General features: G+C 43.1%; 3 protein-coding genes across 4 annotated transcripts; 2 read left to right on the top strand and 1 right to left on the bottom strand.

Moving 5' to 3' along the window:
* The first annotated feature begins 265 nt into the window (after nucleotides 1–265).
* On the top strand, nucleotides 266–12811 carry LOC119170387 (coiled-coil domain-containing protein 43). Its single transcript, XM_075876319.1, has 5 exons — nucleotides 266–645; nucleotides 733–832; nucleotides 941–1085; nucleotides 3686–3774; nucleotides 6154–12811. Exons 1-5 carry the CDS (start codon nucleotides 481–483, stop codon nucleotides 6339–6341), a joined length of 687 nt encoding a protein of 228 aa, XP_075732434.1. The 5' UTR covers nucleotides 266–480; the 3' UTR covers nucleotides 6342–12811.
* Nucleotides 12812–12856: 45 nt separating this feature from the next.
* LOC119170386 (tubulin epsilon chain) lies at nucleotides 12857–26963 on the bottom strand. 2 transcript variants are annotated; one of them, XM_037421532.2, is made up of 12 exons: nucleotides 26230–26963; nucleotides 25972–26051; nucleotides 25468–25536; nucleotides 24905–25020; nucleotides 23773–23894; nucleotides 21908–21974; nucleotides 21451–21571; nucleotides 20473–20624; nucleotides 16913–17053; nucleotides 16344–16484; nucleotides 15685–15859; nucleotides 12857–14198 (listed from the first exon to the last, which is right to left on the bottom strand). In XM_037421532.2, exons 1-12 carry the CDS (start codon nucleotides 26252–26254, stop codon nucleotides 14043–14045), a joined length of 1365 nt encoding a protein of 454 aa, XP_037277429.2. In that variant the 5' UTR covers nucleotides 26255–26963; the 3' UTR covers nucleotides 12857–14042. The 2 variants fall into 2 exon arrangements, with proteins under 2 accessions (XP_037277429.2, XP_037277430.2); XM_037421533.2 differs by having other exon boundaries at nucleotides 26513–26963.
* On the top strand, nucleotides 17420–18220 carry LOC142784089 (protein GVQW3-like). The gene has a single exon (XM_075882752.1). The coding sequence runs from the start codon at nucleotides 17420–17422 to the stop codon at nucleotides 18218–18220; it is 801 nt and encodes a 266-aa protein (XP_075738867.1).
* Nucleotides 26964–27043: the final 80 nt, after the last annotated feature.

Here is a 27043-nt window from a genome sequence, read left to right as displayed (position 1 = left end):
ATGAATTTCGTAAGGTAAAAAAGCAGAGAAAAAATATAAATATTTCATAATTGCAGCCAGTGTATTGAATAATTAGGAATTTTTATATGATCTTATATGATCATAGCTTCTTTAGGGCTAAAAGATAAGTTACGTTGCCAAGAAGTCACTGTCGTGCTACGTTGACGGCGAGAAACCGAAACCGGAACTACATCACCATTTTTTTTTTTCTTCACTGCTAATAAAAAGTGCCAAACCGAGTAAGCAAAAAACAAAGTGTGTTGAATCTAGTCGGAACAGTTCAGCGAAGGCAGCACTTGGAGTAGCTATCATTCGTAGCTTTATAAAGAACGCAAGTGAGAAGCAGAAAAAAGAAAGGAAGAATGCGCTCCTACCATGCTCCCACAGCCGCCCGTCTTGATGTGGATAGCATGAGGGAGACGCAGCCAGTGTAGCAGACGGCCGCCCGCCCAGGCGAAGGTGTTGGGCTCCGCGGTCAGAATGGCGGCTGTGCACGGTGATTTCGAACTCTGGCTGACCGACAAGTTGCGAGCCCTGAACATCGATCCGGACGTGTTTGGGAGCTACATCACGGGCATACTCGAAGGCAACGAGACGGAGGACGAGAAATCCGAGGCGCTCCAAGGCATCCTCACAGAAGTTTGCGTAGGAGAAATCGCATGTTGCGTTGCGCGAGCTCGCATTCATTGATAGTTCTTCGATTCGCGTGAACACTTGTTTCTCTGTCGACAGGAGGATGCACTGTGCGACGTGAAAGACGAGATATTTAACAAGTGGTCCGAATATAACGAGCGGCCAGCCGAGGGAGATGTGCGGGTGGATGACGAACAAGGTTTGAGAAAACATGTGCGCTTGCCGGTGGCATGTGTGCACCCACGCGATGGCTGTGGCCCGAATCGTGGATGGTTTCACGGCCTGCTTGTTTTTTGTTCATTTTCAGGGAAATACAACGTCGAAGCGAAGCTAGTGAGTCTCATGGAGGAACAGGCCAAGTCTGTTGTCGCCGAAAAAAACCTATCCGTGGAGGAACAAAAATTACGACAAGCCATTCTTGCGCAGTACGGTGAAGTCTCCGATGGAGAAGAGTAAGTTGTGTGGATGTTATCTCGTGCGCAGTTCGTACCGCACTAACACAGCAACGCTTTTCAAAGTCGCCAAAATTGACAGGTCGAACAGTCTAGAGCTTTCGCTTATGTGTTAAAACTAAATGTGCAATCTTCACCGTTGCTTATTATATGATTTTACATGGGCGATGTTTCCTGCGCGCAACGCGATGTAGTCGATGAATAGGATGCTTGTTGTTTTGCAGTGAAGGTTATATTGCGCATGTTTTGTCGGATACAAAGATTCCTGGACATCATGGTTCACTTATTTTCTTGTTGATCACGTAACCGTAAAATGATTTATTCAGTTCTTGGTTACAAAGATACCATTCCGGACTCGATGTAGCGAATGGCCATAGTAATGTGTTTCGAAAGCTATAAACGAAACGCGGTCATAGTCTTCTGGCTTTCTTTTTTTACGCCTCTAAATACCTTTAAATGAGGTGTCGTCCCTCACACGCTCGAACAATGTTTTTGAATGCATGCAAAATTATCCGCACTCAGCGTAAAGTTGTGCAAGATAGCCTTTAAGGCTATGAGTTAGAGTTTAGCATGACCTATCGGCACTACACGCTTGCAAGTCTGACATAACAGATACGCCATACCATGCTACTCATTGCTTCAAAAGCGACTTGGATCATTTTACGTCACATGGTACCATTATTTGAGTGGCCGTATTGTTCTGTGGACTCACGTACTCACCTGTTTCAATCGATTTGACAGAATGTTAGCGATGCAGGTTATACAATAGAAGTATACTATATCGGCATACTTGATCCTGCAAAGTACGCGTACATATATAGACATCGTACGTAAATTGACATATGACAGCATGTGAACATATGTGCAAGTGATTTTGAAGTTGTCTGGGTAAGTGTATGCGCTCGAAAATACTAAATGGAGGTGATTCTGCAAAAGATTACTGCGTGTTTCAAAGCATAACCGCACGCCATATTGTGAGAATTTAGCGCAACCTTGACTCTCGCAAGCACTCACACATCCACCTGAGTAACACACACGACTCACAGCGCTGCAGTAACGTGTACATTGGCATTACCGAGAGATGCCCCAATGACCGGCTTGGGGAGCATGCGCTAAAGTTCAAGAAAAACGAAGATAAGTACGCACATCTTGTGTCACATATTGCCGCATGTGGGTGTTAACCACGATTCTCTGAAACGAAGGTTCTTGGAAGAAGCTGAAATTTATCTGCACATCTGCCATTGGAAGCATATTTTATTGAAAAAAAATAAGGATATCTGTGTCAGCAAGCAGTCTTTGGTGTTGCATCAACAGGAAATATCTTTTCTCGAGGCAAGGATCTAGTGATTCTATCTGGTTTGTCTGCTTTTCATGTTCACTTTTTTTTTACTTGTTCCTTGTTGTGTGGTGGCGCTATATACCTCATGTGCTGTTGGCTTTCCACGGGTGCAGCTCTGTTAATTATTACCTTTGCGCATTCATCTGTACGTATATAAGAAGGTCATATCGGAGCAATAAGCAGTTGGTAGTGAGCGCTAGATTCTTACAATAGGATGAATAACCAACTAGCCCAACAAGTTTTACTGAGCTATACCTGCATGCATGTGCTCGAAACCCATCATGTTCCTCGTTTTCGCTCATGTCCACGTCTCGCTTCATTCTCTGAAATGCACGAAATATTATCTATCGATTCATTAAAAAATTCAAGAACACAATCATTGAACAAACAGCAGCAAAAGCGTCATAGAATTGCACGTATTTTACACCGATTAGACTGCGCAGCAGGCACCTTGAAGCAGCGAAGGGATAGGCCTCGAGCCGGAAGTACAGAAGCAGACGATGGGCCGTTCTGCTATCCACCTATTGCATCATCTTTGAAGCTCAAGCTGAATTACCATTTTGTTGCTCCGAATCTTAGCTATGAAATGTTTATGCGATTTGATTCAGTCTTATTACCATGCGTAAACCTGCACAACGGGTAAGGTGTGTGCAATGTCTACCTCATACATTGACTTAATATCACATAGTGTGCATGGACGTCACCGTGGCCACCATCTCTGGGTACCAGCTCGTTGAGATGCCACGTGCACTGATACTCGTACGTGACGTGCGGAGCAAAGAACTGTGACATCGGATTAGTGCCAGCGCCCGTCGCGTTACTTTGTGTTTACTAATGTTGTGGCTGGGGAACAGACGAAAGCAGGGGGTAGCTGGGGGGAAAAGCAGAAAAAAAAAAGCAGGGACATAGCGACTGTGTGTTCTTCCCTGCCCTGACACTTGCCAATGAGATAAAAAGTCACCTAGCGCCGAGAACTTGTCTGTGACGTCACGGACGTGGGAGGCGGCGCAATGCACATTCACTCACCCTGACAGAGAGTCCTGTGCATTGTTATGCTACAATGCATTGAGCGTCCCGATACGTCTGAAATCAAGTGTTAGTGCAGGCTTCATGTACAAACTCTGTCTGGCTCTGTGGCCATATTTCTACAAATTTCATGCAGAACTACATCGGCGAAGTGAACTGCTCTATTTTTTCTTTGGGTAGATGCAATAGTTTCCATAGTTCGCACCGGTAATATACCCCACAACGATTCATGCAGGGAAGTGGTAACAAAGTCATCTACAGAATCGGTGGTGGCTCCTCCTGCGACTTCTGGAGCAGCCCACAAGGAACATTACGTTCCAAAATGTATCCTTTTGTGGCTTGCAAAGTTGGGGTTCATATTGTGCCTGTGATGGCCAACCCAAACTATATTATGCGACATATCTGAATCTCCTGCCGCCACATAGCACCCACAGTTTTTTGCTGCAGATGCAAATAGTGCCAAACGTTGCCTTAGCTTTGCCACTTTTGCTTGCTATGTATTAAACCGTAAGATGCCTATTGAAGGGACACTAAAGACAAGTATGAAGTCGATGTTGATTGTTGAAGTAGCGGTCCAGAAAACCTCATAGTGCTACTTTTGTGCCAAAGAAGTTATTTTGAAATAATATCACGTCCGTATCGTGTTAGTACACTTAAAATTCCCCACCTGAAGGTGGCCGTCTCACGTCACTGTTGCCGTGCACAATGTTGCCCGGCTTTGCTGCGCGGCCACCGACACTGGTAACAGCAGAGCGAAAGTAGCGGGAGCCACAGCACCAACAACGGCCATTGAACAACTTTTGGCCATGGCCTCCTAGATGGCAGGTGTGCTTGGTTCAACGAGGCCCTGTTAAATGGCACGACCTGTCCAGCTTTTAACCAGGCAAAAATTGAACTTTCGAACTACTCGTGCCGCTCCCCATAAACCTGCAATGGTTCTTTTTCTATGAATCAAACAGAAACGAGCAGGCATAACTTTATTACGTCTTTTAATGCATGGACAGTTCTTCATTTAGTGCATTTAGTTCGATTACTAGTGAATTATTGTAGGCTTCAACTCTAACATCATTGGGATCATTTTGCGAATGTCCCACTCGTGGTGAGTGTGTTCTCGTGCATTTACCTTGACTTCTCGGCAAGTAGGGCACTGTTGTTGATAGTATTGTCCTTTTAGACGTCATACATTAGGATTTCACTCTGACGTAACTTCTTATTTGACTTTAGTGTTCCTGTAACCCTTTGCGGTCCGTTGTTGGGCACTGCCTGACAAGGGTGTTCATGGTTTAAATTTCGCGTTTTTCTTACTGTGAGTCATGCACATTTTTTAGGAGCGAAGTTCCTTAAGGCGTGGGTCGTGCGTCTCCTGTATGTAGTAGCCACCTCTCGTTTTAGTCCTTGGATTGTCCGCAGGATGGCAGTACTTGTATATGATGAATATATGTTGAAAAGATGCGAGATGGTGGTACTTGAAGTGTCCACTAGACGGACAGATTTACAGACGGACATGTGGACACACAGACAACAGACAGGTGAACAGATGGACATATGGATGGACGAACATACAGACAGACAGACAGACAGATGGACGGACAGACAGACGGACGGGGCCTACGAATGATTCATGGTTTGCGGATAAAACCCTTCGAAGCTTCGCCCCACTAATCATCATTCACTCTGTGGATATGCTTTGATTTTTTTTGTAAATGTGCAACGTAATCTCTGAAGGAATAAGTGGGCTTTGTTTGTTGATGTTTACTTTTTCTACACTAGAGTACAACACAATGTTCAGCGCAGCTACTGAAGCCTAGAGCGCACGTTTCGCTGTGAAGCATGGCCATGCTTTCACGGCATGCATTTTATGGTGGTGCTTTTAGTGAAAGCAATTATGTCTTTAGTGAGGAAGATAATTACTTGCCTCTATCAGATAATGATGACAGTGATTCAACAAAAACGAGTAAGGACGACAGCAAGTCATTATTGTGTGAGCTACGCATTTTGTCGCAGAAAGATGAAATGGTGGCACAAGCTTTTTTTTTGGCCTCTGGAGGATTCTATTATCTACAGTTTTATTTTGAGGCGCACAAAGCTGGAGAATCATGGCCAGAACGATGACGAACACCTTCAGTACCACCGCAACTTCATCCAACAGCTTGTGAATGGTATTGTCGAGCCAGGAAGCAGAGCCTGTCGGCACAGAAGGAGTGCAAAGAAAGGCTAGATCGAAGGAGCCATTTTATCTACAAGCTGCCAGGCCCAAGCCGCAAGGTCTGTGCTGTTTGTAGTGATAAGCAAACAGAAGGAGACGGGAGGGGAAACAGTTTTTCTACAAAACCTGCAGTAACAACCTTGCGCCCAGGAGAATGCTTCGGGCAGTATCATACGCTGCCCTAACATCCCTAAAGAAGTTTCCTGCAAAATACAGGAGCAAAAATAAATATTGTGTGAGGTTCGCTTCCACAGTTTGTGTTTTTTTTTCACGACCCAAGAAACTGGCAGAATAGTTTTGTACTGGCCGGAAAGTGGGTAAAAGTTTCGGACTACAAAGGGTTAGACTGAAGGCACTAAAAGCAGAACTGTACAGTGCACTGTGCATGTTCCCTGTTGGTGCCCTGCGTCTTTATTTTCCTGCTGGTTTACTTATATAATAACGAACAAGCAACCTTGCGGACATGTTCCTTGACTTGCTTACGACATCATTGGCAGTGCTTGCGAGGAACACTAACGCCGAGAATGTCGCCCAGGCCGAGAAGGAGAAGCGAGAGCATAGCAAGCAAGAGCATGAGCGCAAGAAAGCGCAGGACAAGCTGAACCGCGAGAAACAGAAGCAGCAGGCACAAGAGCGCAAGGACAAAGAGCGCAAACGCACTCAGAAGGGCGAGCGGCGCCGGTAGCACCGCACGCCGACACACGCACGCTCGTGACTCCCACCTCACATCCCTTGTGGACCATGTTGAACAGACGCTAGGCATGTTTTTACAGCACCCGGAGAAATGTTAACGCAGGTGCAATCGGGATATCACATTAACCCGAGTGATTCTCCAAACTGCCGATATCAGGACCACGAACGCCTTCTAGTGAGTGCCAGTGGATTTTGCCAGACTAGAGCTTACTGTTTCACCTTGAATAAAAGTCTGCTATTAACACAGCAGACTTTGCTACATTAAAATGAAAGTGCGATGCATCAGTCCAGAATTGCCAGTCCACAGGAAACACCTTGGTAGCTCTGAGATTGCATGCGGCTTTTGATTGGTTCAGAGCGGTCCTTAAAGGGCTTTTAGAGCACCTGTCATATTTTTTCTTAACATTTCAAGTAAATGCACGCGAAGTTCAGAGTGCTGTTGTGATTAACCGTGCAAAGTGTGGCAGCACTATGCACTTCAGGTGTGCCACAAAATTTAAAGAAAGAAATCCCACAGTTATCTCTAGGGCCCTTCAGCATTTCTAGCATTGGATTTGACATCACCAGGAGAATCTGATTACATCAGCAGCAGGAAGAACCTCTTAGTCTGCTTGCAGGAATGCACGCTCCTGGTGTGTTCCTGGTGTGTGAGGAAGAACACTCCGCCAGTAGGAGAGGCAGGCCAACAAAGAGTGCAGCAAAGGAAACAGCAACGCAGGCTGTTTCCTTTGCTTTATTTAGTTCTTCAAATGCGTGTAACCTTACTATGGTATTATGGCTCTATTATAAAAAAATTTTTGCAACCATGTGTGTTTTGTAGACTCATGCACAACTGCAACCCCACTATTAAATCTCGAGGTTTTCGTGGTTTAGAGGCCCTTTAATCCTGCCTTCTGACATGCGCTTCTTGAGAATGTTGAAACTGGCAGAAAGCTGTTTTAGTGGTGATTGATGTCTTGTTGTCCCAACGGAGCTTGAAGATGTCATTGATGGTTGCGTGTACTGGTTCACATGTGACATGTGTATTACGATCAACATAGTGTGTGTTCCCAATTCAAATGAAGTTACTAATGCATTGTTCCATACTTCATATCAATATGGTATCAATATAAATGGACCCAGCCATGTTTGTAAGTTGGAGCACCATTTTCTGTTTAAAGCCAGTCGATGGATGTGCAGAGTTTTAATCACTGGTAGTGAAATCGCTCATTTCCAATATAAATGGTGTGCTCCTGAGATTACTGTGATTACTCGGGTACATGTGACCCATGCGAGTCCTGAGTTTGCATTTCTCTTTTTGTGCTGATAGCGTGTGTATTGTTTCGTCGCCCACCTTCGAGTGATAGTGTGCCCGAGTTTCCTGCATAACACCAGAAAAATGACACATGTTGTTTGGTGTTCATGTTAGAAGTGAAGGCGAAGCCTCTACTAAACCATGAGTACCCTCAAGCCTCAGTGTCTTTGCCGTTGCGCAGCCCAAGCAGCTAACGGTTTGTTGCTCTCCCTTCGTATTCATGCGTGAACCTTATTGAATTATGGCACACTGTCTCCCCATAGCCCCTTGTCATTGCAGCTGCAGGAACCACTGGTCAGCGCTTTGTCGTTGCAGGGTGGTGTGTGCTATTTATTTTTTTTGTCTGGCAGATTTGTCTATTACGTCTGGCTTTGGGACGTTAAACCCCACATATCAATTGTCTATTACGTCACATTTGCTTGTTTTTTTTTCACTCATCACAAATGTTTGTGTGTTTAGAAAATTCTAGTGCGTTTGCATTTTGGTATTGGGTTGCAAAAGAAAAGTAATTTTAAATTTATGTGTTCTGAAGGGACATATTTGTGTTTGGTCCCCTCCACATAGCTTGATAAGTGGCCATCTGTGCTTGAAGTTTAAGGCCTCGAACTCGAGGAGAGAATTCTTGCAGTGTAATAAGAATGATCTTTTTCTGTGTTAAACAAATCGACGTAGTACTGCAGGGAAGGTTTTATTCTGTTTAGTGATGAACTGCTGGTTTTCTTGTAGTCTGTGATGGGACAATGCAACTCGCGTTCGGTTCTGGTGTGGCATTACAGCAAAATATTTCGCTGGTTTTTCAGGGCGCTCTTAAGCTGATGTGGGTAAAGCGATTATAACAATAATTGTATAATTATCATAATCTGTTTATCATTTTTATGACGTAAATATTAAAGTGGAAGTGGACAGCTTGGTGAAGACAAACCAAAATAGTGATATGGCAGCCTTGAATATTGGTAAAATTATGGTGGGAAGTTGCATTCAAAAGTAAGAATGCCTGTATTCAATTTCATGTAAATTTCAAAATTTATATAATCTCTCTGTAATGTAGAAACATTGAGGGTAGAAAGTAAAGAACCAGTAATGAACAGTGATTACAAGACTATTTTTTGATGCCCAAGTAAGGTAGTGACTTTCGTAATAACACTTACTACTTTTCTACAAAATTTATTATTCATGTGAATGTTCCTGGCCGCAACAATATTGGCATGCGATTTCATGAATAGGATTGCATTATCACTTTACTGAAAGGGAGCTATACACAGGGCTTCCTGTGATTCATGCCTCCTTTATTTCTTTCAATGCCAGCGCAAATGCATGCTTTTCCACGGGAGCTGTCAGTCCGCCTTAGTTCAAGGAGTGGTCGTGATGCAACGTTGCATGAGGGCTAGCGCTGCTTGTGCCTCATGTGTGTCGAAGTGCTGTGCCTCAGAGATGCGATAGACTTGTGCCCCGCTCCAATGTCATACATCTGTCAGATTTGTTCCTTTGTACACCTTCATTGTGGCTCGAAGCAATGCTGCCATCGTAGCACAGTGCTCTTAAAGTCAGCACATGCAGTAGTGTTGCAGTGACGCTTCCCCATTGGTTCGCCGCATAGCGCCACGAACGGGCACATGCAATCTCGAAACATCGTCAACATTGTGAACACGAGGAATGCAACGCGCTGCCTCGTGGATCTGTGCACTACTGAAAAAAATTAATTGATATGATTTTCTTCATGAGACACTGCATGATGGGTTCCCTCCCCCGTGACTGCAAAGCACACGCGAAGGCTAGGCAATGAGCAAGAGTGGGAAAGGGCTAGAGGAGAAGGTGGTGAACAGCTGGATTGGGCATATGTGGCGAGCATCATCAAAATAACGGGCACTGATGTGATCAAGAATGGAAACCTGCCTACAGCAAGAAACAGTTCTGCCACTCAGTATTGTTTTGCAAATAAGATTCTGGCATACGTGTCTCTTATAGCACTGCTAGGAGGGGTTTTGGTCACTCTAGGGCAGCTGATGCAGCCATGAGCACCTTTTCTCGTTTACCGTGACATTTCTCTATGGCTGTCATCATAGGAGTTAATGGACTAAGAAACCAAGTTAAAGGCAGCTGACACTGGGCATTGGTAATCTGACTTGTTAGTGCCTATACGTGAACTCGCTGTTTACCTGTGCGAGCAGGGCTATTCAACGGAAGTTGCAAAACCAGTTCACTGAAGCATTGAGTTTATTTAAAAGCTTGATACCGTATGCCTGGTGCAAGTGTATAGACAAAACTCGTGATCTTCTGTTATGTCTGCTAGTTTACAAGCGATGACCTTGTTTTTACGTCCTCAATTGTAGCCACGACTGGTACAACTCTTGTCATGTTTTCAATTACTTCCAAGTTCGCTATAGTTTGTTACTCTTGCTCATGCATGCCATGTCTAAAGGAACATTTTCTGCATTCTGTACATTTGCCTGCAAATAGACAAAACTGCATAGTAACATCATAGCGAAGTGCCAGTGTGATGTAGCCAGCACTTGTAGACTCGTCATGATAGAAATTAATGGTGTGGAAACACGGCTAGAGAAGCGAACCAGATTTCAAGAACACATATAGCGTGACCTGCTTCTCTTCCATGTGTACACGCTTTACCTTTGTTTTATGCACGAACATCAACCTACTAGCTCAACTTACCATTGTTCTAAACTTCTAGACTGTTGTGTTAGCTTAGCAGAGTTGCAAAGAGAGTGTATAGTCTAGTGAATAGCTAAAAACAAGTGGTTAACTCAAGCGGAAAAGCTGGTGCCCATTGATTTTTCACTGAGAGGTGAGCGGCATGTTAATTTTGTGAGTGCCATACGGCTACATGAAGGAACTGCAGAATTTTCATCTGACCAGGACATAGGGTCTCTGTTGAGCGCGAAGAAAGTACTAAGTAATGGGACGTGAATGAAGGACGCACGCATTTACAAGTACTTTAAACATTCTTTGACAATAATGGCGTCCATACCTGTGATTTAGCCCAAACAAAACATTCTTGGAACTTTATTTTCTCTTTGTACTCATTCAAGTCAGGCCAGAACCAGCACTCCAGAACCTTCTTCAGAAAGTAATCATTTTTTGTCACCATTCCAGGGATTTCTGCAAACCTATTCAGAGTTATGCTGCTAGTCAATGATGCCGTTCGAGCCTTTATTTTTTCTTGTTACTGTGCTGACTTTCCCATTGTAGTTTGTCTGTAGCATTCAACATTTAGAAGGTTGTTCCTTGCCATTGCTCCCATCTATGACAGCAGTATTCTGTTTGCATGTCCTTAGGTCTTTGCACTTGTTTTTCAAGCCGCTTTATCATTGAAACATGGATCATGTGTACCTGTGTTTATTGCATTGATTGCTCCTGAACAGTTTTTGGATCTACTGTGCAAAAATTATACAATGTACTGTGTACAATTTATTTGTATCCAGGCATGAATCACACCTCAGCATCACAAACAAGAATAACAAATTACCAGGTTTACCAAAGTAAATGAAAAATTCAACTTGGTGATATCGTTTTGTAGGAACACACACGCGGAGTGATTATCCGATATACTGCAATTCAAGTGTACCTTCCCTCAAGTGAGGTGCCCTGAAGCATCGAATATCCATGCCCTGCATCGTAACAGCCAGGCAACAACTCCGCTTGTGAATATGGAGTGCTCTAGAGACTTTTGTATTGTTTAGAAGTGGTAGTCATCATGCATGTCTTAGATTGATGTGTGAATGTCATCGTGGAGGAGGGAGAATATGTTCTGGTTTTTGTACAATCAGCTCTGTGAGGTCCTTTTGGGTTTGCTTTTATTTGTTATATGACAATATTCTAGCGATGTGTTATGCGATACACAAGTTAGTACGTACACATACTCAATGTTCTCGCGTACTTGTGATAGGCAGCTGGTACATTACAGTTAATATATCCAGTTTATGATGCCTTCAACGGTTCTCATGTTTTTTACAATTTTATTTTCGGCAGTTTGGTGACTGTACATGTCGTATTTTTCAATTTTTAATTCTGGGAGGAATATTGCTTTTAACCAATGCCCACTGGGCAAGCCAGCAGACTGATTTCTTGTTGATGCCGTAAAAAAAGTCACGTAAGATACCGTGCCACGTAACAAATAAATATAACGAAAAGTAATTACTCAGAAGCCCAGCTTCCTCAAGAACTTGGAAGGTGAGGGCTCTGTAATATGTTGCAGAGTGGTTTGAAACGGGGGGCTGTCATTTTGTTGATGTTAGAATTAGGTTGTTTGCAGCTGTTTAGTGTAATACGAGTGTTTGGCTGCCATGACAAATGGACATTGTAGTATGTGGCAGCGTAACATGTGAAGCCTCGTCTACTGTTGTGAACATATAATCACTTGCACGTGAACATAGTCTAGCAGAGCACATGTAGCCTCTGATGTGTTATTAATGTAGCATCATCGTAACCGTAATGCTACCCGTCGGGTGAAATGATAGTGACTATGGCAATTGAACGAATTTCAATGAACACATCAAGCTGGCATGTAATGTGTACCGCCAACCGCTTCTTCATAGCACATTCAAAGGAATCTCTTGATGTACTGGCCACAACTTCTTCAATTTGCTCTTGATAGTCTTAGCATCAATGTGTTCATTGTAGTGAGCAAAACGTTGTAGGATCTATTTTGCCAACCGTACAGAAATTGGAACAGGGCTGTGGTTAATACCTTTCTAGGTGTGGCTTATTTTTGTTCGCTGCAGAATGAGGCTATTCCTACATTTTTTCCCGGTCAGCTTGCTCTAGTGATGAAGCGAGAATTTAACCTGCAAATCAAAAATTGTTCTCTTCGACTGGCAGGTTTAAATCCAGCGGTGCTTAGAATAAATGTGATACTGAAAGATCATTGCAATTCTTCGTTTCCAAATTGCTGTTTCTCTCATTTATTGAAACTTCAAAAGTCATGCAACCAGTTATGCGTGATTAGAGTGCCCGCAATTGTAAATTTGCTTTGCGTAGTGCGTGATGTGCCATGGGTTTACCCAAAAATGTGAGGCTTTGTTTTTGAGTAAGTTGTGATAACCCTCTCGAGAGGGGCATTTCTGTACTATAAGCTTGATGTTGGCACTTTGCTGCGTGCTCTGTTGAGCTGCACGCCATCTGCTCCTGGTTTAATAAATGTTACGCGAAGTGTGTGGCATGCTCTCCGTTACTGCGGTCGTAGAAGATGCAAACAGAACCACTTCCGACAGCGAGACAGGTATCGCTGCTTTATTGCGAAATACTATGCGCATAATTACGCTAGCCATAGCCAAGAGGCTGAGTGGACGTCACGGGTAAAAAGAATACACTGGTTACAAGTAAAAAAATGCAAACATCAAACATAATAAATAGAATATGTACAAATTTATAGAACTGTGTATGCATAAAATGCTTCTTCTATATGTATAAAAGACAAATGCAACATGATGGCAGTGTATCATTACAAATGGCAAACCTTACGATAAGAGTGCAATATGAAATTGCAGGTACGTTACAACAAGTAGTAATTTCCCCAGTAAGTCTGTAGAGAAAAGGACTAGTCGCTGTCCCCATGGCAAAGCCCCCCCCCCATAACACCTGTATTCGAACACACTTATGATGATAATACTACCACTTCTTGTCGTACGCACAATTTTCTACATCCTCCGCGCCCCCACAAATGACGCAAGGCGGTGGAGAACACTGATACACACACCCGAATACTCGGTACACAATGTTCCTATGGCTTCGCCATGGAAACAGCGGCTCGTCCTTTTCTCAACAAAGTTTTCAGGTTGCTCTTCCATAAATGGATACAAAAAACATAAAGTGTAGGAGGGCACTATAAATAAAGAGGATGCACCTTGCATGTATTTCATCAATTCCATAGTGTATTCAGGACAAGGCAATGCAGAGTCAACATTAAAATAGTTTAACAAATGCAGCATAGTGCAAGTGTAGATGGCATGAATGCATTGCTATAATAGCTTAAAAAACGTGAGCATCCCTTCTGAAATCTAGCATTGTAGTTAAATACCATGTCTAGCTAAAAGGGGCCCCATATAGAAATATCATGTTACAAAAACATTGCATATTTGACACTACTAAATGGTGCACTTAATAAGTTCGACTTGGCACTAATGCACACAAATAGTACTGAAACGATTCAATGCTTTTTTTTTCTACTAAAAAATGTGTACGTGATATCATTACAAACAAGTATGCCTTCAAAAAATGAAGACCCTAGATGTATATTCAATTAGTTTTGATTTCAATCAACGATCGTCGATAGTATAGCACAGGAAAGTGCTACGGTATAAAAACCGCACTAGTACTAACGACACAAAATCCTTGGCACCCTACTAAACCACTCAGTACTGCTACTATAAAGGCACGTGTTTCCGTTCACAGCGAAACTTTGATTCTGGGACGAGCTAGTTTGCTGAAGTCTGTGCCTTCCATGGACCGGTACAAGGCTGACAGCTCGGCTAAGCTTTCTAGGGCCTCCTGAAAGTGAGATTCCTCCATGGAAGGCACTTGGAGAAAGTGGTGCATGTGCGCCTGCAAAGCAAAGCAATGATTTATGTTCATGAGTGCAGAAAACACTCTAGTCAGACCTAGCAATGCCCAATGTACAATCTTTAGAGCTTAATTTTGGTTGCTCTCGTTTGAGCATGCAGAATTATAAAAGGACACAGCTAGCCTTTATTTTCCTATATTACGGAATGAATTTCCAGTTGTCAGAAGTACTTGAAACAAATGACTTGACTATTCTGTGAATTATTTAATTAAAGGAGCACCGACACAAAATTTCAAAGGTGAGATAGATTTACGTGGAGACATACACAGCATCTACGAAATATCAAGGGCGAATATAGCCTAGAGCACATTTAAAATGAAATCCGTAGTGCGTGTTGCGCAACTAAGCAAGATGCGGAGCCCCTCGCAACAACACAGAGGTAATGTAAACAAACCCTATGTCACGAGTTTGTGTTGGCTAGTTGCTTGTTCTTGGACTACCTGCGATTTCTTCCTCCTTGCCTGCGGCTTTGCATGTGCTGGCTGTCAGTGCGGCCCCCGCTCGCCTGTGGCGTCCACGTCACAGTTTTGGGTGGCCGCGTAGCCAGCCGTGTTTTTTACCTTGCCACTCATACTGCTCCTGCCTACCTGGCTCAGTGATACTTGAAACCGAAGCTGCAACTGGGCACTCTGAATTAAATGTCTCTAAATAAATAAGTGTCGCGTGCTCAAGCAAACTAGGTTCCCATCTGTGATAAGTTGGTCATAAGCTACCCATTGAAAAAAAAGTGCGACATTTTTGAGTCTCTGCTCCTTTAATCAGCTTTGTTTCACAGAATTTTGTACAAGTTTACTCCAACTACAGCCACATGGTGTAATTTTGTCGGATCTAAAGTCTAAACAAACAATGTAAACTCCGGTGTGCAAAGATGGCTTCACGGCAATGCTTCGCAGCTATGCAAGGAAGCTAGCTTTGCGGCATAGCGCGGGAATTTTGTTTTACAAAATTTTTCGCGAATCGCTTGAGGGTGCGGATCATAAGCAAGAACGCTCGCGTGCAGATAATGCTGTACATATTCGAACAGAGTTAATATGGCTGGCTACGACAGCTTGGCGCTAACACTTAAAAGCACATTGCCATAGCATTCACAGCACAGTTAAACCCCTTTATAAGAGGCGTGCTCAGAGCAGCCATTCTCGTCTTTTATACGAGATGTCTCTTATAAGCAGGGTACCTCGTATGCATTTTCCTATCCCCCGTATTTTACTGTAGGCATACTTAAGTCATTTATACCCATTTGTCTCCTATATTAGTGTCTTATAAAGGGTTTTGACTGTATAGAACAAGGAAATAGAAGTTAAGCATGCAGACATTACTCTACAGCTGTAGGGCACAGTTTTATGGGAGCTTGTCTTCAGAAGTCTGTCTCGCACTTGAATCATTTCACCAGTTTCCTTTCCTTTGTGCGTTTTATAGCATGCACGTCTGAGTATACACGGTTGCATGGATATACAGGTTTATACTTGCCTTGCGATTGTACAGCTTGAGGAATCCGGACCTCAGTCGGCAAAGAACATGATGGAATGAGCTGGTGTTGCAAAGAGTCAGCAGGGAGTATGGTTGGTGCACTGGCGCTGCCGAGCACAGGCCCGTCTTCCAACCATCCTGGTTCCAGTGAACAAATTTGAGGCCTGCTCGCAATCTGCATACAGGCAAAGAAGTAGTAGTGCAATGTGCTCGCCAGCCATTCTTCAAATGCAGAAGATACAGACACAGTATAATGCGAAAGGAGACGCTATTACTATGTGCTCCTGCTAATATTGTAGAGCTACGTATCAGTACCACTACCTGACGAGATATACTAAAGCATCTTATTATAATGTAAAATCTTCTATCATGGTGCAATTTTAATTCTGACAGTTCTGCTATCAATAAGAATTTTAGACAATAACTGCAGGTGCAGTGCAGATAATTCAGCTGGCTGACTAGCGCTTTGCGTAATTTTATTGTCACAGTTATCGGAATAGATGACATTGCTGCTCCTTGTTGGAAACGTTTAAATATTCAATATAACTTGCCGTGATATTCGACAAAAGCAATATGAAACTGAATGCATTGTAAAACGGATACAGACAGGTACTTCATTTGATGTCCGACATAATCCGGTAAAAGATCCGTAGACTTGCCTCTCGAGGTTCCTGCGCATGTCAGCCATGCAGACGTCTCCTCTAGCTAGAAGGGCACAGGATAGCATGGTTCCTTTTCTGATATCACACTGCACTAGCTGGTGGTTCGGACTAAGTGCATCCGTGAACATCTGGTCCAGTCTGAGCGTAAAAGAACATGTCGTGCTATAGTATCTTTTTTTATCTTTACTTGAAGACATAAGTAAGCGCAACATACGTAGAACAGCTGTTACGAATTCCTAAGGATGGCATGTTTACACAAAACAATGGGACATAGTTCAATGATGATGACCTCACAACAGACACTATACCATTCCACGTTTTCAACAGGGCAGATGTCTAGGCATTTATAGTAAAAAAATGGTTAATAACAAGCTCAGATTGTCGATGGCACTTTTCCACGTCTTGGGCTGCCAGGAATGAGCTACCTCACATATGACTGCAACATTAGAAAATATGTCTGGCAGAACGTTCCCGTCAAAATGCCCAGAATTTACCATTCAATAAAACACTAAATTAGCCTTAATTATCGGGCTCCATTTCTATCGGTAAACAAATAAAAGGCTCACCTGCGAGCTGGTAGGTTGACATCCAGAAGCGAGTAAAGTGGTGTGATGCTGGACACCAGGAAATGCAGCTTGGGATAGGGCACCAGATTAGTGCAAACTTCGTTCATGTCCACGTTGAGCGAGCCCGAAAAACGTGCTGAACTGCAAATGCAGGTGATGCCATATCAAATCTTAGACTACATAAAATTCATGCTCTGAGATACAGTAGTATCAGCGTCAAATGAAATCCAAACAGCGACAAGCCTTCGTGATGGTATAGTGCTCGCCGTCCACTTATCACAATGAACAGGCACGCGTACAAGGTCTGTTAGAAAAATATCCTACCCCTTTTTTTTTTTTTTGCAATCACTTGATGAATTTGAAACAAGCGCACTTGCATCAGCCGACCTTGATCCTTCGTGCGCATGCGCAAATTTTTTCCCGCCTGCCAATAGCGTCAGTCCCTGGGACACAGCATTTGAGTGATGTAGTGTGCTGCGCTCTCGTCTGTTTTTCATTGCAAGAAAAATGACAGAGCGACTGGCGCAGCGCTACTGCATCAAATTTTGCCAGAAACTGGGCAATAGCCATGTGGAAACCATTTCGAAGATCAAGACAGCTTTCAGTGAAGATGCTATGAACCACACAAAGATTAAGGAGTGGTACAACCGGTTTAAAGACGGCTGCACATCAGTGGAGAGCAAGCCACGCTTTGGTTGGCCATCAACATGCCCAAATGACCAAATCATTGCCGAAGTGAACGCTGTGGTGATGCGAGACCGCTGTGTGACTACCCGGGAAATCGCGGAAGAGGTGGGCATCAATACTTTCTCTGCACATTCCATTATGACCGAAGATTTGGCCATGAAGAGAGTTACAGTGCAATTCGTGCTGAAACTGCTCACGATGGAGCAAAAGCAACTTCGTGTTGAAGTCTCACAAGACATGCCGTATTTCACAAGCAGTGACCCTAACTTCATGAACACCATTATAACTGGTGACGAGTCTTGGGTGTACGGGTACGAGCCGGAAACCATATCCCAGTCGTCACAGTGGAAGCATTCCTCGTCACGAAGACCAAAGAAGGCCCGCCAAGTGTGCAGCAACGTCAAAGTGATGCTGAGTGCTTTCTTAGATTTCCGCGGTGTGTTACACTATGAGTACGCCCCCAGGATCGAAGAATTACAAATGAGTACTACAGAGATGTCCTTTGTCACCTACGTGATGCCGTGCGGTGCAAGAGACCTGAGTTGTGGTCAACAGGAAACTGGTGCATCCGTAATGACAATGCTTCTGCAAATTCGTCACACTTGGTTCAAACCTTTTTAGCGAAAAGTCAGACTCCTGTAGTTCAACAGGCTCCTTACTCTCCTGATATAGCCCCCTGCGACTTCTGGATGTTTTGCAAACTCAACCCGACATTATGACTGCAACGACAGCTGAGCTAAACCCCATTCCGACGGAGGCCTTCTCAGAATGCTTCCAACAATGGCAGCACCACTAGAAGTGTGCGGAGTCCCAAGGAGACTACTTTGAGGAAAATTAGGTTTTCAACACTCCAATTATGCCAGTTTTATTTCTTCCACCAAAGGTCAGATGCTTTTTAACAGACGTATATGTGCGGAGCTGCCGGACAGGATACGTACGCCTGTCAATCATAATAACTGGACAGCGTGCACTATACCATTGCAAAGGCTTGCCACTGATCGGGTTTCCTTTGATGTTGACAGTACATATAGAGTAACCTCTGCACAAGAGTTGGCACTTAACGCGTGAATAAGAAACAAAACAGCTCAATAGATGGAGCACAAGGAAAGGGGGGACACAAACAACAGTGCTGACTTACAACAAAGTTTATTCGTCAACACTGCCCAATGTATATTTGTGCAGTCCTAAGCAAAAGAAAGACGGAACAATGATAAGCAATGATAAAAACTGATAAAAAAAAGAACAAACTATCACCCTCATCACTCTTTAGTTTTTTAGTGATGAGGCTGATAGTCTGTCGTTTTTATCGTTGTTCCTTGTTTCTTTCATTTAGGACTGCACAAATATGTCCCATGGTGTATACATCGCATTGTGATGAGAAATAAGCTTTGCTGTAAGTCAGTGCTGTAGTGTCTCCCATTTTCTTGCACTTTGTCTTTTGTGCCGTTTTGTTTTTGATATGTAGTAACAACATGCCCAAACATCCACTTTAGATGAATAAGAATACGTTGACATATGACTACACCACTGCAAACCTTGTGGCTCTGCCGTCCTTGCATTTTCAGCAAATTCGTAAATGATCGATCATCGAATTTACTCAGTGAAATTCCATTCCACGTGGCCCTTAATGCACCAACTATACGATATTAATATCCAAACATTTAAACATAACAGTTTAATTATATCTCGTGTAGACAAAATACAAAAAGGCCTAACAGATGACACACATTGCATGCAAATGAAAATTTTCAGTTCAACAGAGAAGTAGGCATCTGAATTAGTGATGATCTAAAATCGAGATGTGAAGCTTCATTTCTGTTTGGAATTCGGCAGCCACAAAGTTTGCGCTACCCCAGTGGGTGGGATGGCTTGTCCACAAAGAATTTTAGGATACAGTACCAGTGTATAATCGTTCTGTGATATTAGCATTATTACTATTATAGAAGTTTATTAGGTATGCTTTGTGTGAGCCATTGCGTCATCGCGAATTTGAAGACAGCTGTCAATGTTTTGGATGACACTTGTTATATATTATCCAACATTGTTACACTGTTTAGTCAGATACCACCTATTCTGCAGCATCACCCGCCGTGTTGTCACTGCAATGTCAGTCCTGCCTAAGCAACGACGCGTTCGACGATTTTATGCACGTGGCAATATTCACGGGGAAGTTGCAAACAGGAGCACCATTTCGCATCAGGTTTTGAGAGGCCTCAGCATCGTCTGAAGGGGATCTGGAACACTTTTCACAGTAATTGCTGAATGGCTTCTTAAAATAGCTCATTGCCTCACGTATCGACTGTCGCAAAAATTTTTATAGTCCATCAAGCACGAGCGGAGTTACAGGTATTTGATACATGCTTCAAGTGCCCTCTACGCACAGAGCGGTGTGAAAAGAAGGCAAAAGATGCATCCCTTCATCAGCACATGTCACGACCTTGAGCACTTTTTCTTCGAATGTGCGGCTTACTTTCCATGTTATCGCAAGCATGTGCGCAGGCATTGTGGCGAAATCTCAAGGCCACCACAGTAACTACGCAGCTCACGATGCTCAAATCAACAATGGTCGTGGACTTTCAATTAATGGTGCAGGCGCTTTATTTTTACGCCATCATTTGTTGAGAGAAGACGAAACAATTTCTAGCCAGCTTAGAGAATTGTAAATTCTAGGCCACATGTTGTGCTATATTGTTGGACTCACGCGTTAGCAGGTGCTTCGGCTACCGATCGACAGTGTTTGGTGAACATGCTGGAAAGTGTTGCAGGGCCCCTTTGAGCATACTAGCAGTGTTTATCAAAAGAAAAGCTTCCCCAGAACGCTTTCCAAGCAAAAAGGCAGGCAGGAGACACTGGAGAGAAGTAGTTATTCATACCTTGTCATATGGATCAAGAGATTGGCCACAATGTTGTTCATATGGTCGAAAGGTCTCGCTTTCTGTCCCAGTATGCTACTCACACTACTTGTAACAGTCTGCTTAATACTCGCCCCAGCCTTGGCAACACGGTCACAGATGCTAATCAGTGCCTGCGATAAACCACGGCACAGGCTTTACTGCGTGATCCAATGCCTTCAGCTTAAATGTGATCAAATGTCCATTATAAAGCGAAATAGCCCAATAAGGGGAAAACCGTGCTGAAATACAAGGTATTTTAGGATATAAAAATTTCACATCATTAAATCCTCTCAGCCAAGACGAAGAATGCCAGTGCTTATTTTTCTTCCTCAGCAGCACTACATAACACAATGTGCTTTAACAAGGCCTAAACTCGAAAAGGGTATGATGGGAGGCTAGTTGGTAAGACATCTAGGTAAATTATAACTGCGCAAAAAATGAGACACGAGAATGAAGTGCACAGGACGATCGCAGCAATAAGCTTTTACAAGCTGAATAAAAAATGTTCAGCAATTATCATCAAGAGGGTATATTTAAATAAAAATTCAACATTGGGTTAGGAAAAGAATTGACATTGTTTTTCTAGCCTGAAAACTTCTCCAGTTACGGAAGGAAAATCTACCGAGTAACATCAGGAATTTTTCTTGTCAGGCATTGGCGTCAAGAACAGGTACTAAGTTGTCATATTATGATTTGCTTGAACAGTTAGTTTACATTGCAAAACTGAGTATTAGGGCACAATATGAAACCATCACACACAATTTAGCATTATCCACAGAGAGACAAGAGCGTGGAAAAGCTATACTGTTACCAGATTTTATTTAACCACAAGTTCTAATTGAATTCAAGCAGAGGCACAATCATGAAATGTCATAATTATGACAGGCACACTTTTTACAAACATCTTTTTATCCCTAAATTCCTAAATTAGTAGTTTGATTCAAATCCTTAACTTACCTCATTTTCGGCTGGACAGGAAAAATCCGCGAACCTTGTAATCTTCTCAAGGGCAAATACCGTGTTATATGCCGACGTCACAACATCGTCCACAGCAGAGGGGAGCACCGGTACACAGAATCTGGTTCAAAAATCGTGTACGAGCACATTACTGACACATGTTAATGCAAGAAAATAAAAATAAGTAAGACAAAACAAGATAAGCAATTCTTTGAGCAACTTGCTGATTTATAAGCATCGGAATGATGAGAATGAGCTTTTTTTTTGTTTTGTAGTACTACCATGTCATGAAAATAATACGCATTTTCATACAACGCACTTATAAAATGCTTTCTCTGATGCTATTACATTGCTGCGTTGCTGACATCTGCGATATCACGCGTGATTAAAGGCGTAAAAGTGAGAGACTTGATGAGCTCTACTGTACTATGATTCATCATGTTAAGCAGTTTCATACCTAAAGACCTTAGGAAATTCTTCACTCAACATTTCTAGAACAGCAGTTCCCAAGCCAGAACCAGTACCTGAAAAAAAAAAAAAAATCATTGCACCACAACACATGTTAACAGAATCCTAGGAGAGAAACTCAGACCAGAACTGTGCATTTGTTGGATGCCATAAATTTTCACTGACTGATGCCAACCTCCGAAACCATCATTTATTGGTGATATAAACACAAACAAAATACTTTAACATGCTTTTTGCACATGATAAAACTGGTCATGTACACTGATGTGTGTTTGCTCCAACTTTAAAGGGCCAGTAAACAACCCCCCGAGGTCCAAAATTTGTTAGGAAGAGAAATATGAGCACTATTGCTATGTGAACATGCTGGCGCAAGAATTTTATGAATACCTACGTGCTATAATAAGGAAGTTACAGGGGTTAGAACATTTGTTTCAGCTGGTTTCAAATTTTCACGGGACCTCGCCGCCCTTCTCTGCCAAAGGGCATAGCCCGTTGTCGTGACTCCCCTCACTTCCGCAGCGTGACACGATGTCAGAGATGCATCATTGGCGTGCAGCCAACGATCGAGCAGGGCATCCCCGACATGAGCTCATGCCATAGTGGCACAGAGAGGAAGCACGGTGGAAGGAGCACCCTTCCCTTAGCTGCAAAGTAGCAAGACGCCTCTTTATCTTGGAGGCTTTCGTTCTGGCAATACCGCTTCTTTCGGTAGTCTCAGGCTCTATAATATGACAGGGGGCAGCACAGGAAAATAAAAAAAAAACAGACTGCGCAGCCAAAATTGCCATAGAGTTTCATATGATAAAATTAACTAGAGGGGACACTGGCACTGTGATCGTTCAGCGACCAAGGGAATGATGGGTAGTACACAAATTTACCTAGTCTTCGTACCTGCGGGCAGCAAATTGTATTTGTGGCTTCATTTATTGGTGTGTTTTGGTTTTGTTTCGGAGAAAAGAGCAAACCCTTTTGAACTTCGTGACCCGATTTGAAAAGGTAAGCCTAAAAGAATAATGTGGTTAAGCGCAATTGCTGAACATTTGCTGATTTTTGTTTCGTGAGAAAACAGCTCCAAGCCAGACGAGTACACTAAGAGCCAGAAGTATAAAAATTAGACAAATCTGTGTACTACCAATCATTCCCATGCTGGCTAAAGCGCTGTGTGTTGCAGCTCCCATAGACACTAGCGCCAGAGTTCCCTCTAGTGGATATATGGGAAACTCTACGGAAACTGAATTATCGCATGGCCAAGGTGCGATTTCGTAGGGCCAAGGCCTAATCTACGTGCTCAGTGGCACGTCATGTTGCCCTTAGTCAAGCTTGCATCAGTGTGCATACGAAGGGGATTGGCGAGACATAAACACGGGAATGGTTTTTCAAAATGGAGGGCCTGCATGGCACGCAGCGCTCCAATATTTAGAAAATGTGATTGCCGTGGTTTACTGTAAGAATTGGCGAGCTTGTTTAGGGGGTGTGAAAAAAAAGTTAGAACCCATTTACTGGCCCTTCAAAATGAGAATTAACAGTTATTGCTCCCTCGTATTTATTTAAATGATTCAAGTGGAATGGTATTTCGTTTAAGTTATTCAGCACAGAAATAGGTAACTTTGCTTTCTTGGTTCATCCATCAATAACGGGAAACCGCTATCAAATTTGTATGTTGCCCTTGCCTTGCAGAAGCAAAATACTACTACAGAGAGATGAATGAGGTTAGCCATCAGCCAGCATATACATAGGTGTCTAAATGAGCATCACAGATAGCAATAAAATGTTTTACAGATTGAATAACATGAACGCATCCTATTCTATCAGCACACCAGGCACCCACGAAGAGCGCGCGTGAAATGTACTTACCACCACCTAACGAGTGAAGGAGAAAAAACGTCTGTAGACAACTACAATGTTCGGCTTCCTTCCTGATGTGTTCTGCGATTTTTTCTCGGTATTTTGTGCCATACTCGTGAAAGCCAACAGCCCTGAAAGATCAATGTTAAGAGTAAGGATGATGCCTTTGTGTAATACTAAACTTGAATGTTAAACATACTTGAGACAATTCCTATTGCACAAACAGTACTTCCACTTTAAATGCTGGTGTTTTAAACGTCAAAACGATAATGTGATTATGAGGCCCATCGTAGCAGACGGTTGCAGATTATTTTGTACTCATAGAGTTTTAAATGTAGGTGCACTAGCACTACTGAGTTTTGCGCTCCCGGAAATGCAGCTGCTGTTGCTGGAATTGAACCCATACATTTAACAGGGCAATGCGATAACCACTAAATCTAGCATGGCAGGTTAGTACACAAATGCTTCTATGAGGTAGTAAAATTTACAACCTCGCCCCCCCCCCCCCCCCAAATGCCCAATATCCCCCTCCTCCCAAGAAAAAATATGCTGAGAGTGCCTTTTCTAAGTAATAAGGCCTGCTTAAATGCACTTCTGTGGGTCAACTTTCATAATAAAGTAGCATTGGTAGTTAAAACAAAGTTGAGCTTCACAATGCAAAAATTTTGCATATCATTGCTTTTTGTGGGAGAAACAATGCATTCTCGCAATTAAAGTACTTTCTTTTTTAAGTACAACTACGGGTTGGAAGCAGCAGCATTTTTTTTAATTCAGTACTTAGCGCTAAAATATCTCTGGACGCTGAGTGCCAAGAGCTGCAGAATCACAATTTTTCCTAGTTTTTTACACATCGATACTTACGAGTGTTTTGCCGACACCCGCTGTACAACAATCATGGCATTTCCTTATTATAACGCTCAGTGGTCCAAAATTCTGCTAGGGTTATGAGACATGTTATAGTGGAAAACTTAGTACTACTTCCACCCACGCAGTCTTCTACTGCACACCCAAATTTAAACGTGCGATCATTTTCACATTTCTGTTGGAATGCCATCGTTACAGCCAGGAACAGAACACTGTGATCCAACTCTTCTGATGCGACACGATGAGACATCAAAAGATTCAGCACGAGTTTTCTCACCAGTTGTTCCCGGAGCCAGAGACGTCTGTCACAAACTGGTGGTTGCTCAGCATGCCTCCAAGACGCGTTCGCCGAATGGAGTTAATCACGCCTTCCTCCATGTCTACCATCACCGCCTTTTGTTGTTGAAGGGAAAAGAAAACAGCAAAATCACACTGTGGTCAAGTTCATGGTCACACAACTCCATAGTTCTTTGAAAATATGCTTTGTTAAGCTCTGTAGTGATGTTTCTGAACACATGCACAATAGGAAGAAACAGGGAAGCATCAGGCCAAGAGCTGCTTGCACGTGCATCAGAAAAAGAAGTCTTCGTGCTCCTTCCATATCTCTACATGATCCGTTTATAAGGTAGCGAGTGTTCACGTGCTACATTCTTGCGTGTGCATATTTGGAAAGTATTCATTTGGGTGGTGCATCGGAAATTAAATCAGTCGAAAATACGGCAGTCCCTCCTTTTAATTTTTTTTCTATAGTTTTAAGATGGTGCCATAGCTAAATCCGCAAGACAGAATTAAATGTCATATGTGTCTTGTCCTTGCGGAGTGGACGTCATTCCAACTTACCCTGGCCCTCAGCTCATCTTTGCCGTTCTGTGCCATGCGAAAAAAATTCCATACAGCCATGTCGGTGGTCTGCAAAAACGCGACAAGTACGATTACAATTCAAAGCCGTCAGACTACATGATTGTTGCATTTAAGTTGGAACTACACTACATTTTAGAAGTAGCTTGACACATCGGCCAAGTGTTCTGGGAAACATTATTTTAATATTGAACAGTCACCGCAACTGCGCGGAGTCATTTTATTGTTTGTCCAGCTCATGTTTTCAAAGCTCAGTATCGCATAGTGCGCTGCCCATCACGGTTATGCTCGATCTGGATCATATTTCGCCACAGCGATTGGCCTTCTTCTGCAGCTTGAGTAAAGGAGCCAACCACAACGAAGAAATTCGACCCTGATCGGACCCGATCGCAATCGAACGTGGCCGTGCGACACCGGAGTCAAACGCTAAATGACACATTCGTTCATGTCTTATTTTACTCGTGCGATAGCGGAGCGATTTCTTACACTTCGATCTTCGAGCAGCATGTGTTCGCGGAGCACTAGGTCCCAGAAACGACAGCCGATCTGATTCCCGCACTGTCCGACTGTAAAACAAAGATGAGGGGTTTGTTTCAGCACAAGCACAACGCTGCATATGATGGAATTTCTGCAGGAGAAAGATTTTTTTTTTTAGTAGACAGATTGTGAAAGGGACCTTATGAAGTCCCAACCTGCTCCACTACTGTATCGCTGGTGTAGTTTTTAGAGACAGAATGAACTCACCTTGCACGACTATTGACTGCGTCATGCCGTAGCGCTGCGACGCAAACGCAAGGACGTAACGATTGATTCGCGCTGCGACACCTTTTTACCGTGCGCAACAAAACATCTTGTTCGCCAATTAACTGTGGCGCACATAATCTTGTTCTTGTTCATCCCCCATCAGCGGGGCGCACGAGATACGAGACGACGTCTTTTTCTTCCAAATCCGAATGCACCACTGACTACTTAAAAAAATGTTACGATTATATAATGAAAGTCGACGCTAATAAATGATAATACGCACCTGAAGAATAGCTAAAAAACATTTATGTGAGCCATAGAGCAACTTAATCAGAGATTGCAGAGCAGTCCGCAGAATGGTTGTGAGAGGCGAGGGGTAAACGGCACGGCTCCCATGTGATCAGCATATGCGAGTGACCAGAATTTTAACACGAGTGGGAAGCGATGACGGACTGGGATTCATAACGAGAGGGCATCGCAAGCTTCGCCGAGTTCGGAACCACCATGACAACAAATACCGGCTCGACGGCGTCTTCGGTTGTCGTGGAAACGAGTGAAAGAGCCGTCTCCTCTCGAGCATCAGTGTCGCATTTCGCTTCTTTTCTGCGCAAATATCTTCTTGAATAAGTAATAAAAATTGAACTAAGTACTCGAATGGTCAGCAAAGCAATTAAAATTGAGCACTTTTTTTCGCATGACGTGAAGTACGATCATAAAGCAAGAGATATTTTAAGTGTGGGCGTTTCTGGTTTCAAGTCCAGCGTGATTCCTTCCTCCTTAAGCGCGAGCCTTTCTGCACTAGTAAACTCGTGGC

Source organism: Rhipicephalus microplus, chromosome 2 (genome assembly GCF_043290135.1).
Source record: "Rhipicephalus microplus isolate Deutch F79 chromosome 2, USDA_Rmic, whole genome shotgun sequence".
Taxonomy (NCBI): Eukaryota; Metazoa; Arthropoda; class Arachnida; order Ixodida; family Ixodidae; genus Rhipicephalus; species Rhipicephalus microplus.
Note: the sequence above shows the minus strand (reverse complement) of the source record. Positions and strands in the feature narration are given on the sequence as shown.

Bases quoted from the DNA above. Each gene is read 5' to 3' on its own strand.
- LOC119170386 (XM_037421532.2), bottom strand. From the start codon at position 26,254: ATGACGCAGTCAATAGTCGTGCAAG. The intron at 25,021-25,467 runs GTAAGTTGGAAT...CAACAACAAAAG, and splicing joins AAGATGAGCTGAGGGCCAGG to GCGGTGATGGTAGACATGGA. The intron at 21,975-23,772 runs GTAAGTACATTT...TTTTTTTTTCAG, and splicing joins CCTTCACTCGTTAGGTGGTG to GTACTGGTTCTGGCTTGGGA.
- LOC119170387 (XM_075876319.1), top strand. From the start codon at position 481: ATGGCGGCTGTGCACGGTGATTTCGAACTCTGGCTGACCGACAAGTTG. The intron at 833-940 runs GTTTGAGAAAAC...GTTCATTTTCAG, and splicing joins GCGGGTGGATGACGAACAAG to GGAAATACAACGTCGAAGCG. The intron at 1,086-3,685 runs GTAAGTTGTGTG...CGATTCATGCAG, and splicing joins GAAGTCTCCGATGGAGAAGA to GGAAGTGGTAACAAAGTCAT.
- LOC142784089 (XM_075882752.1), top strand. From the start codon at position 17,420: ATGACAGAGCGACTGGCGCAGCGCTACTGCATCAAATTTTGCCAGAAA.